At 45.2% G+C, this 12370-nt stretch overlaps 1 protein-coding gene across 6 annotated transcripts in view; it reads right to left on the bottom strand.

Annotated features, from left to right (window-relative positions):
* Positions 1-12370, bottom strand: part of Prdm2 (PR/SET domain 2) — a 119035-nt gene that overhangs the window by 23994 nt on the left and 82671 nt on the right. Inside the window, exons 9-10 of one of the 6 annotated variants that reach the window (XM_071617358.1) lie at positions 12193-12288; positions 7658-9217 (exon numbers count right to left, since the gene is read on the bottom strand). The exons of 4 other annotated variants lie outside the window; for them this stretch is intronic. In XM_071617358.1, coding sequence (XP_071473459.1) covers positions 12222-12288 — 67 coding nt within the window. In that variant the 3' untranslated portion in view covers positions 7658-9217; positions 12193-12221. Of the gene's footprint in view, positions 1-7657; positions 9218-12192; positions 12289-12370 lie in introns of those variants that run through there. One more of the 6 variants, XM_027951962.2, reaches the window with a different exon arrangement.

Here is a 12370-nt window from a genome sequence, read left to right as displayed (position 1 = left end):
GGCTATTAGATAAGTTCTGAAAAAAAATTCCAGAGCAAATCAGGAAGAGAAACCCATCAGCCCTGGGGTAGAATGACGAGACTACAGCCAAAGGACCAGCTGTCCAAAGCCACCAGCTCTGTCACTCATAAGCACCTGGCACCAAACACAAGACCTACTTTCCACCCAGATGGAAGGATGGAGGGCGATGGGGAAGACAACTATTCTGCTTGAGAATTAAGGTGCCCCCTAGTGCAGACTGTCTCCACCCTTGCACCCACACTTCATTCTCTCCACTACTCAGTGCTGAACACATTTTTAGGAGCTTAGGGGGGAAATTACAGTCCATGCGTTTGTCACACTGGACACTCTCCCGTCTAGAGGTCACTAGCCCGGCAACGGCACTCATCAGCAAAGAATCAACAGCAGAGACCTGGCTAGCTGAACGCGAGCAAACTGGGTCAGAAAACCCCATCCTAGGATTAACCCGCTTGTCCCTTGGGGTGGCTCCTGGGTGCTCTCATGAGGCCCAGCCCCACTGCCTCGCTTCCCACCAAGCAGGTCTGACAGAGACCAAGGCGTGCAGATCACACCATCACCAAGGACAGGGAGACCAGGGTAAGGACGCCGCCTCCTCAAGGAGAGATGGCATCTCAAGCTCTCGGCTCACTGTGTGGCAGCTCTAAGTCCCGCATGTTGGAATCACCCACGGCGTCCCTTTCCACAGGGGAGTGCTGGCTGATGGCTACTGAGAGCCTTCAAAGGAAGGTGACAGTATCCAGAGCACAGCAGGTAAGTGGGGATACAGTGAGATCACAGCTGGCGCTGCAGAACTAGCCCCCTGCCTGCATCCAAAGCAGACCCAGGGACATTGGCCCTCTTTTCCCAAGTGCAAACTGAGCCCCAGGCTCCACGCTGCACCCCAGGCAGCTGCTCCCCATGCAAGTGAAAAGCCACCTGCCCACCATGGCACGGGAAGACTTCTATGAAAAGATGGAAGAAATGCTGACACCAGTGAGCCAGGTTCTGTTCTCCAGATGGCCAGTCTCGAGTCCACTCCTCCCCAACAGCGAGCAGGTGGACGCAGCTGTGCCAAGGCAGGCGTGCCAGGCCAGTTTCCCAAGCACCCAAGAGGGACTTCTCCTAGGAGGACCTCAGCTCTTTACCTCCCGGTATTTTCTGGTCTCTTCAGCTGGTGTCTCTTGTCCCCTAGGGCAGGTCCCTTTGCTTCCTAAAGGAGATGCCACCAGAAGGCAGAGGCAGGGGCATGACAGGGGCTGCCTTCTGTTCCCCACTCCCAGATCAATGACCAAGAGGCAGAGGCACAATGAAGAGGAGAGGGACCTCTGGACTGCATTCCTAGCACCTCTGTGACCTCAAGCTGTGAAGGTTTCCTTTGCCTTTGTGTCCCCATCTGTAAAATGGGAGGACATAAAAGTACTCACTTCACGGGATTGTTGTAAAGACCAAATGGGTCAATATGTGCACAGCCCTTCTGCAGTGGATGGCGAGAACTTTCAAGTGTCATGTGATCTCAGCAAATCGAGGTCCTTGGCTGAGTTCTCCTGGTTTCATGGAGCTAATGAAATGTTTTCTTCTGAACCCAGGCCTTTGAAAATTTATATTTGGCTCTGAAGTCCAAAACCAAGATATAAATATAAAAAGTCCTGTGGAGGAGTAACAGAATAAAAATGAATCACTTTTCTCACTTCAACTTGAAAATGATTTCCTGTCGTCACAGCTCGCTTCTCTTTACCTCTGATATGTGCAGGGGGCGGGGAGCCACAGAAAGGCAGCTAGCTACCGGGTACATACATGAACAGCTCTGGCCCTGCTGAGGCACAGTGAAGGCCCTTGGTGTCCCTGCTGGCGGAAGCAGCAGAGTCACAGGCAGAGGCAGGAATGTTCTGGCCTCAGCAATCCAGGCTGTTGTGAAATCTCACACAGCACATGGTATGAGCAGCAGCCTCGACCTCCCACCAGACCCAAACTGGGATTCAAGAGAACACCTCTGAGTAACACTAATAATGACAGCAGCTCCTGGTGATGGCACTTACAACGGTGGGCAGCACCTGTGGTCTGTCAGCTGTTGTCTGACGTCTTCACAGTGATCTTTGTGGTCAGGTTGATCACCCCGATTTGATATACAGAAAACCAGGTTCAGAGAGGTTAAGTAACTTGCAGGGGTTAAGGTTCCAGTGAGAGTATGAGACACAGCCAGAATTCAAAGATTCCACTTAACAAACATTTACTAAGCAACTACTGCCTGCCAGGCACTGTTCCAGATGCCAGGAACATAGCCTCCTCCGAGGAGGGAGCGGGCAACAGACAAGTGTGAGTCCTAACAGAATGCACAGAAGGCTTGAGCGCCGTGCAGAACACCATGGCAGAGAAAGGAGAGGAAAGGGCTGTGACCACATTCTCAGCCTCCGTAAAGATTCTTTTCTGTCTCTCAGGGCTTTTGGAAAGTGTGAGCACTTTCCTCAGTAGCCTTCTCCAAAGGTTCCGAAGCCATCACCAACACCCAAGTTCATCACCCACGTCCTGCCCCTTACTGGGGTGGATTACCAAAGCCTTGTGGCTGCTCACTGGCACCTTCTGAGGTTCACTACTGTGAGCACTTGAGTGCCTGGCACTGAATAGCATTAGCAGTCACTGCCAACGCCATCCAGGACACAGAGCCAGCGTGGCCGCCAATCATCGAATACTTCCTAGGAAAACATACCACTCCTAACACGGCAGGGGTGAAAGCAGGTGTGATTCCACTGCAGACCAGGCCGCCTGTTACAAAGGATACCCAGGGAATGAAATCCCAGATCAGCAGTTCAAAGCCAATGCTAATTCCCACTCCACAACCTCTCTGCAACAAAACCACGCTCTGAATGATGACATCATTCCTGGCCCTGTGTTTGAGGGCCAAGAAAGTTGGAAAATAAAAAAGACTCCAAAACCCAAGTGAACCAGGTGGCTTTCATGCTGCAGTTGAGTGCAGTGATTCTGGAATCAGGTGCATGTTTGGGGTTCCCCTCTACACAGCTGTGATGTTGCCCCTCTTTATTTGTAAATGAGAACATTATTTTGTTCAGGTAGGAAGATCTTAAAATCAGTTAAGCCATGGGATGCACTCAGAATAGAGCCAGCCCCTCCTGTAAGAACGGCCAGTCTATACCCTCAGCTCCCTTCACAGAGGCCTGCTGCATCCCGAGGGTCCTCTCAAAGTCCCAGTACACGGGGCTGCTCTCTGACCAGAGTCCATAAGACTTGCAGCCAGACACCCTGACAATCCAGGCTGACAGTGTGAAGCCGTTTTCTGAATGGCTGACCGACTCAATCACTACAGGAGAATGTGCCCGAATTCACAAATCCAATAATAGCTTGGCAATAGAAGCCATCTGAAAATGCTCCTGCACTCTCGCTGGGCTGGCAAGGACTGGATGTGATTATAAGCAAGTGAGAAGAGAATGTAACTGCAAGGAAAATTGAAGCCATCTGAGTTTTAAATAACTTCATTCCAATGAAGAATATTAAACTATTATATTTTGGCAAAATGAAGTACTAAAAAAATCCAATTACTTTAAATTGAAATTCTACGCTAAAAAATAAAATCACCACAACTGTATCCTATGGCCGAAATACCCTTTCATTACTCACTTACCTGTGCAGAAAGTTCCAGGTCTTATTAACACGAGCCCTGTTTTACGTTTAGACTTAATGCTAATCCTCAGTAGCTATATAAGTAGAATTCTAGGGTATACAGTGGCTCCTGTCTAAACACTGATATGGAAGTGTTTTCAGTTTAAATATGTTCCTGCTCAGAACACAAACTGTCCTTTAAGATCCTAAGACTCTGCTGTTACCAAGTGACACTCCAGTTCTGGCTCCACTCACTGAGTTACTTGGCAGCACCCATCGAGGGGCATTCAGAAATGGTCAGCTGGACATGGACAGGCACACTTAGGGACTGTCTTCCAGAATATGTTCATCTGCAGCTTCTGCCTGAATTTCCTATCACTTTCTATTAGCAAGAATTGAAAAGAAATCCAGTCGGCACAGGAGAGGTGGAAAACGCAAGCACATACAAGTCCCACTACCGCAATAGCCAACGGGTTTACTCTAATAATTAAAGTATTTCCCAGCCCCCTTTTATTAGCTCACAATTGAATGTAATTTCATAATGTAATTTATTTACGGCATTCAGGATGTTTTTTTTCAATTCTTAGTCTTAATCCAGAAAGCAAATGAAGTCTGCACGCCCACTCCAAGCCCTAATCCTATACTTTGAAAACAACTTGCTATGGGCAGATGTTTTATGGCACCCAAGGCACTACTTTCTGAGGTGGGAGGTGGGCCTGGATCAGCCTCGTTTGGAATTATGACTCAGAAGGTCACGTCTCCAGCAACACCCGGGACTCGCGATGACTCCCGGCTGCCTTCTTTGAATCACTTTCAAGACCAAAGGGCAGCGTGACAATGAGCTTGGTTTCTGCTGAACAGTCAGACTATTGATGAGGCAGAGGCTTTAAAAACCAATGGACTGAGCTACCCGCCACCCCGCGAGGGGAAGAGAGGCATATTCCACTGTGAAGAGGGAAAGTGGATGGAAGTTGGCCTCTCGCAGCCCCCGACTAACGAGCAGCCTCCATGACCAGGAAGACAACCTCACCCATAACCTAACTGCCCCCATTCAGTCCCAAATGTCGCAAAGTCTTTAATTGAGAAGCTATCAAGGCCTGTATTCTGCAAATAGAAGAAATCAAACTCTAAAAACCTACAGATGATCAACAGGAGAGTGTGGCCCGGAAACAGTTCAGATCTCCACCTGCACTTGAGAGCTGCGGGTGCCCTGGGCACTTCCTAGTCTGCTCCCTGCATGCGAACGACACCAACCTCACGGGGTTTCGGTGAAGATTCAAGCTTCAAAAATGGTTAACACAGTATGGAGCATGCAGCAAGCACTCAAAAACCACATTAAATTCACTCAAAATCTCTTTAGATCATTTCCAACAACTCTGGAGAAGGAAGGAGCATAAGAGTGACCAGCAGGGAAAGAAGTGGGGTGAACCAGGGGAGGCGGGGGTGAACAGGGAGCCGGGGACACAGGCTCAGAAGATCAACTGCGGAGCAGTTTACATTTTCCTTCCTTACATCACACCCACTCACAAATCTCAAATTTTGTTCCATTTTTTGGACACTGAATGTTTTAATTTTGTCTAGAATTTTAATGGCAACGCAGATGTCATTTTTCCCAACAATCTGGACCTCATCTCTCTTCTTTGTATTCCACAGCACTGTGTACTTAAGATCCTGCCAGCAAGGCAGGCCCTGCAGCAGGAAAGGTCCAACAGCACCTGAGGTGGCGCTCAACAGTGCTGACTGTGGCGTGAATCAGCCAAGGAGAAGCTGCACGACAGGCCCTGTCCCTTTTCTTGCCAACAGTGCACAGTTCTGAGCCCAGCTCTAGAGATCATCCCCACAACCTTCAGACAAGCAAGAACAGCAGCAGGGCCTGCTCAGCAGCGAGTATAAGGACGATGTGACACTGTGAGGCTCAAAGAGGAACACAGGGACACCACAGCACTTCAGAGCTGCACACATTCTTTTTCCAATATAAATTCAGAAACGTGTGCATTGAAATTATCCAGAGCCTTTGAAAAGATTACCCAACCCTGTTTCCAATTCATCTAAATAGTCTAATTTTTAAAACTGGCTGTAGGGCCTTGAAACAAGTAGCTGGGACAGGCTTTCTGGGTGAAGTTCAGAAAGCACTGGGCTCGAGGGCAGCGCTGCGGCTCCTCAAGCCTCTGAGAATGCTCTGTCCACACTTTCAAATACACCTCAGCAGTGCTGTACTAGAACCTTCACTGAGAGCAGATCCTGAAGCAGCAGCCCAGGACCTGCTGGGCCTGCAAGGTTCACACAGCAACCAAAACGGGCCAGAGGTCCTTCCTGATCAGATAAAGAATTTGTTGGGGATTCCTTCAGTGAATAGCAGATCTTTCCCAACCACCAGTCAGGTCCTCAACACACTTTCAATGTGGCCTGTATGTCCATGTCAACCCTCTTCTCACCTACCTGTGCTCTAATACATCTTCAAGGTAAACTGCACTTATAAATTTATTTTTAATGGCTAAGTCAATCTATACAAAGTGAGCTTCAATATCAAATCAAAATTCACATAAATGAAATGTTAAATGCATCCAATGAACCATTATTTTGGTGTCACCTTGACTTAAGTATCACAGGCCTGCAGTCCTGTAGATGTCCACCCTCAGACACAAAGCAAGTACCTTCCCAACCACCTATCTTTGGGGACTTGTGACAAAGTGAGGAGGTTCCAAATACAAAGCATCAAAAAGGGGAAAAGGACACCAAGCAAACATAAGCTCAGAAGTTGGGATTTTGTCCATTTTGTCCACAGATATAGCCTAAGTACCTCAAACACAGCCTGCCCTTTACTAAACACTCAGTAAACCAAGTTGACTAGATTAACCACTAGAAAGAACCTGTAACTCTCAAGTTGAAGCCCCGTGAGCCCAGACAGGGATTTATCAATGGAAACGCTGTGAGATGCTTTCAAACAATGTGAGTGACAGAAGGCTTTATCAGTGCTTAGCTTTTTAATTTAAAAAAAAAAAAAGTTCAACCCTATGAAGACTTTTTAAAAGCAACCAAAATGGGGCAGAGTTCCTTCCTGATCAGATATAATAATTTGTTGAGGACTCCCTCCTTCAGTGAGTAAGCATCTTCATTCCTGAGCTCACAGGCACTACGGCCAGGGTTGGGGACACTAAAGGCCAACGAGAGACTCAGCCCACTGTCTAGTGTGGGGTCTGACAGCATCCTATTCCAGTAAACACTATGGCCATCTAGGCCCCTTCCCATTCTATACACACAGCAAACACAGTCTCCCAAGTTAACCTACCAGAGCAGGCTTGTGACTGAAGGCACAGCTACAGAAGAATGGCAGGCAGATTGGCCAGGAGGGAGACCGGGTCTGGCTCCCACAGGAGGAGTGCTCTCCACCTCACAACACTCCCGACCCCACAGGGCACTGCCGAGTGTTCAGCGCTCGAGCGAGCACAGCATTTAAAACTCAGACTGAAGACCATTTCCAAACTTCCATCCACGTCTCTCCTCCCTGGGTTTTCCCACCATAGGAGCACCACTGGCCAGAGAAGGCTGAGGGAGCCACCGTCCCCAGAGGAGGAAGGAGACAGTGTGAGAGCAAGACCTGCTCCGGTGCCGGACTGCAGTTCACTGCTCATATCCAACCACTTTCACCTGCAGAAAACACCATTCTGAAAGGACTTTCAACCCAAATGTTACCACTTCCATTCATTCTTAGGAGATCCATAAAAATAAATCACCCACAAACAAAATTGTCAGCAAGCACAAAGGAAACTATGACCCTGTACATGAAGCCCTTTATGTCACTCTTACCAAATTAAGTTCACAGGGTACCTATTGGCACCACTGGCCTACTACATGTCTACCCTCTAGATAGGACATGACAACTGGAATCACAAATGTCCAGCTGATGCCAGACAGAAACAGGTGAAAAGAGGCCCCAGGGGGTGACTACAGACCACACTGTGTAAAGCAAGACTGGTCCTCTAAGTACTCTCACCTTCCCTCTAATGTGCTCCCAATTACGTACAAAATGCAGTCCTTTCACAAGTTTTTAGAAAGTTTTTATTGGTTACAAGGATATAAAATGTATCATTCAAATTCTTCCCTATTTATTAAAGTATATGCAGCAATAGCATAAAAAAATTTTTTTATACATCTGTCAAGCCAATGATATATTTCATGCTAGAAGGGGAAAGTATCAAACAGCAGTCTTGTTTATAATTAATTCCCCTCTGTTTCTTTCTCAAGGCTACATTGGTTAAAATCAAAGAACAACCCCTTTTGTATATCAAATTGTAAATTTTAATGTTTTCATTAGAATAGTCTTTTATAGCACTCTCCAACAAGAAGCAATAAAATAACTAACAGCGAACTTCATACAGGAACACTCTCCAGATTAACAATGCAAACAAAAATGCAAAATGTAAATCACATATAATACAATTGAAGCGTCCAAAACAATTTAAATAATTTTAAATATTTTATTTTTAAACTGCTACAAATGCTTTATACAACATTTCAACATAAAGTCCCCATAACAGAAATGTAACAAAATGGGAATGATAGTGAAAGGGTTAAAGTGGCACAAACTCACTAAACAAGTATTAAACTACAAATTTTAAGAGGTAGATTACTTTTTAAAGTTGAGAACAAAAAACAGTATGAATAAAATCTAGCCATTTTCCACGAACTCAGTCATTAATTTGGGAGGAGGCATAAAAATGAATGGAGAAATGATACTCATACTTTGGCAGAGGCCAATTTGTTATTTTAATCTCTATTAGAGACTGCAGTATAAAACCTGGTATGTAAATTCATTTATACTTACATGTAGACACACACATCTCTACAGGCCTGGATGCATCTGTGCATTGATATATTGCTACATAGTCTCTCATAATATAATAGTTATAAATTAGTGCCAGATAACCATTTGAGAGGATAATGTCCATTAGGATATATAAACATGACACTATAAGAGGCATAAAAAAAGAGTCCATATCCAATCTGGTTTCCTCTCGGTTATGCTGGCAATCTGCTTGTGATTTAAAAAGGGGGCAGGGGGTTGGGGGGTAAGAGATCAGCTAAATGCCTCTCTCTGTCTACAATTCATTTAGAAGAAAGGCATCAAGAGCTGGTGTGTGAGGAAAAGTTTTAAAATGAGTGCATCCGAATCTGTCATCCCTGAAATCTACAATAAACTACTGATAAAATAGAGAACTTGCTTTGCAAGGTTAAGTTCAAATCATTCCCTTCTCTGCTATGTGCCAAAATCAAGGGCCACACTCACATCTGAGTTACAGTCCCATGACGAGGAGCCAGTTCATCTAGCCCATCTTACAGGGCCCTTCTCTTTGGATCTCAGTCACCTGGGAGCCCAGCACACACACTGGGCACCACTGAAGGAGCAGATGCCTGACTCTAACCAGGGCAACAAGAAGCCAGCCGGCAATCAACTGTGTTACGATTTTTGAGTCAGCTTCAACTGGTCTTGCAAGCTTGGTAGATTTCGTATCCTTTGCCGTAGTGTTTATCCTAAGTTGAGCATGCAATATCTTTTAGTCAATTAAGGTTTGTTTTGTTTGGGGGGCTTTTCTACAGGAAGTTCCTAGAAAATAAGAAAACTGAAGATAAATGACAACATAACATAATCTTGTATGAATTGACCATGTTAAAGAAAAGGGTGAGGCGACCATAAGACAAATGTTATCAAAGACAGCAACACATAAATGACTCTGAAGGTATTCAAGAACTCAGGTGTCCCACTCCAAAGATACATACATGCTAAGAAAACTGCCAGTAGGACCATTTCTAAGTGAGACAGCAGAAACAGAGATGGGAGAAATAGGTGCTATGTTTTTGACTCAGGTCACTGTAAATGGGAAAAACCTGGCCAGGCATTTTATTTTGCTTCTCTGATCTTGACATTTTCCTGGACTGGCTGCAGAGGGTACTCGGTATCAAAGAGAAGTGTTGCTTCTCTAGGAGTGTTAAAAAATGGAAAAACTCCCTGGGCAAAAAGGGTGAGAGGTGAGTAGAAAAATGTATCCCTTTCCTTCTCTTGGGGTCTTGCCAGAGCTGTGGAACTAAACCCAGCACCACATCTGAATTCAGTGCCCGCCCCCCCCAGAAGCCCAAGGTAGGCAGTAACCACTAACTCAGGGTGGGCCATGGCATTAAGGAAGAGAGGGACTAGAAGCTGAGCGATGGTGACATCACACTCTTCTCCTGCTCTGTCCTAAGGAAAGCATTTGGAACCCATGGTTTCTTTATCGCCTGAAAGGCACGATGGCTGCTGTGCTCCATGAAGTGACCAACAAACTGCCAATCCCTGAGTGTTACCTGAAAAACCCAGCTACATTCTCGAGGCTGGTGGCAGGCAGACACTTAAAAAACTATGGAACCCTCAACTGGCTTTCCAGTGTAAAGCTTCTTAAGCGCTGGGGCTGTGTAAGGAAGAGGATGCACTGCCAGATCTAACAAGACCCCAAGAACACAACGGGGTAAGAAAAGCAGAACCACCAAAAACTGAGTGAAAGCAAGTACTTCTCAACATGTAATAGATGGAATCACCTCTGAACAAAATTTAGAAGTAGCAATACACTAAAACAGGAAGACTGTAAGTAAAACAACTTCTTCTCAATGTAAAACAAACAAACAAACTGGGGACAAGCGCTCCCCTGGAACAGTCCTAGGTGAGACATTAACGGCAATCGCACACACATGCCCCAAGTCTGAAATTTAGGAATTCCAGTCCCTATGAAGTACCATGAAGACCAAAATAAACTCTTTGAAGAAAGAGCCACTCTTGAATCCAGATATTCGATATATGATGTTCTGCTGAACATTTGTTTTTTAATTCCCAAAGACAATTCACGAATTTATGGTCACTTGGTAAGCACCCTGGATAACACCCCTGTCCTGCACAGTTCCACCGCACAGTTCCAGCAACTCACAAGAGGTAGAACAACTACCAGGGATGCCTGCTGCTACTGTCTACCAGTTAAGGCAACACCAATGTTTTCTCATCTGACTCTCTGTGCTTCCCTTTAGGCCAAATTTCACTCCAGCAACATAACCCTGTCAACTACCAAACAAAGCAAAATGATTAAGATTAACTGGAGGAGAGAAGAGAGATCAATCACCTTTTAGTCACTTTAAAGGTTAAGAGGCTAGCAGCAAATTGATGAACTTCACAAATGCTGTTACTCAGAGGACTTTTCTTTAAAATATTTATTTATTTTTTCATCTCAATCTTATTCCTGAACTGTATAAATGAGACCCAGTACAAAGTGATTCTTTTAGCTAATATCAGAGACAAAAAGGATACATTATCTTCTAACCACCTGGAAAGTATTTCAAATCTGTGACGAATGGTGGCATATTCAGCAACTTAAAAAGGACTCATTCTGACTATGCCCTGTTGGTATGGAATTGTCAGAACACACTGAGCACATGCAGGTATGCAGTTACACTGCCAGAGGGAGGCAGCTCTGAGGGCTGACAGGGCTTATCCTCACCAGGGTCAACCTCCACGATACCATCGCCAGAGACCACATGTTAATCACATCTACAGCAACTGAATATTTAATACTTTTATAAAGTAGCTTTTGAAAAATTTGATCCCTTAATCCTACAGTAAATCATTCAAATCATTCAGGGCTACTGACCTCCCTACATCTTTAGTTAGCCACAATTTAGGCACACAGGCACCAAGAATCCTATCTGATCAACTAAGCAGTGACAACAGCCCCTTTGTTTCCTCATGATCTCTCCAGAACAGCAATCACTCCACAATTACCCTTTATTTGTTTAAACACCAAAGAATCTCCAGACACTAAAAATTGCAGCCATGAAAGCTCAGAGTTGGGTCAGGCTGCTCCATACTCTAAAAAGACAAGGCTACAAAGTATTTGCAGAGATGCCAGCTGATGATAACGACCTCACATGAAGCTGACCTGTAGGTATTGTTTGTGAAACAGCAGGAATTCTGAGAATGCACATCAGCTCACTGTTAACTGACTCAGAAAATCTGAGAAGTCGATGTAACAAAATTAACCACAGCCCTCTCACTCCATCTGTCAACTGAGAATAGGGATTACCATATGGAGGTATGGAGAACGTGGAGTAAGCACATACACCACTACAAATCCAAGATGAAAGACTACTGGGGCAAAGGGTACTGACCAATGAAGCTGACTTACCAGGGCACCACGCATGCCTGAAAGAACCTCAAGGTCCTGCCTCCCTGAAGCTCCAAGCACCCACACTAGTTGTTCTTCCCCTTTGGAACCTGGCTTGTTTACTACCTTAGGGCTGAAAACGGGGGATGGGGAGGAGGGAGCACAAGGCATTTTAAAGAAGCATGGTGCTTTGTTGTTTTGTCCACCATGTTAAGCTCTTAAAATTCAAACACTGGTAGTAAAAGAAAGCATGAATAATAAAAGCTGTCCAAGTCCCTAATGCTTACGTCACAGAACTTCTGAGCAAGGTTGCAAGGTGGTTTGCCAATGAACTCATGATCCACCTTAACCTACAAATGATCTATGATCAGGGAATAATAAAGTGATGCTGATATATTACCCAAGACATGAAGGAAGTTTGACAGAACTTCATCTTTTCACATAGGGAACTTTTTGAGAGCTTCTCCGTGGTTTCAAATTCAATTCATACCTGGCCCTATTAAAGAAATGGCACCACTTTGTGAGTCTGAAAGAAAATCTAATTATTCATCTCTATGGTGGCCAGAACAGTGGCCCAA

The sequence above is a fragment of the Marmota flaviventris genome, chromosome 10 (assembly GCF_047511675.1).
Source record: "Marmota flaviventris isolate mMarFla1 chromosome 10, mMarFla1.hap1, whole genome shotgun sequence".
Taxonomy (NCBI): Eukaryota; Metazoa; Chordata; class Mammalia; order Rodentia; family Sciuridae; genus Marmota; species Marmota flaviventris.
The sequence above is the reverse complement of the archived record's forward strand: the minus strand, read 5'-3'. Positions and strand labels throughout refer to the sequence as shown.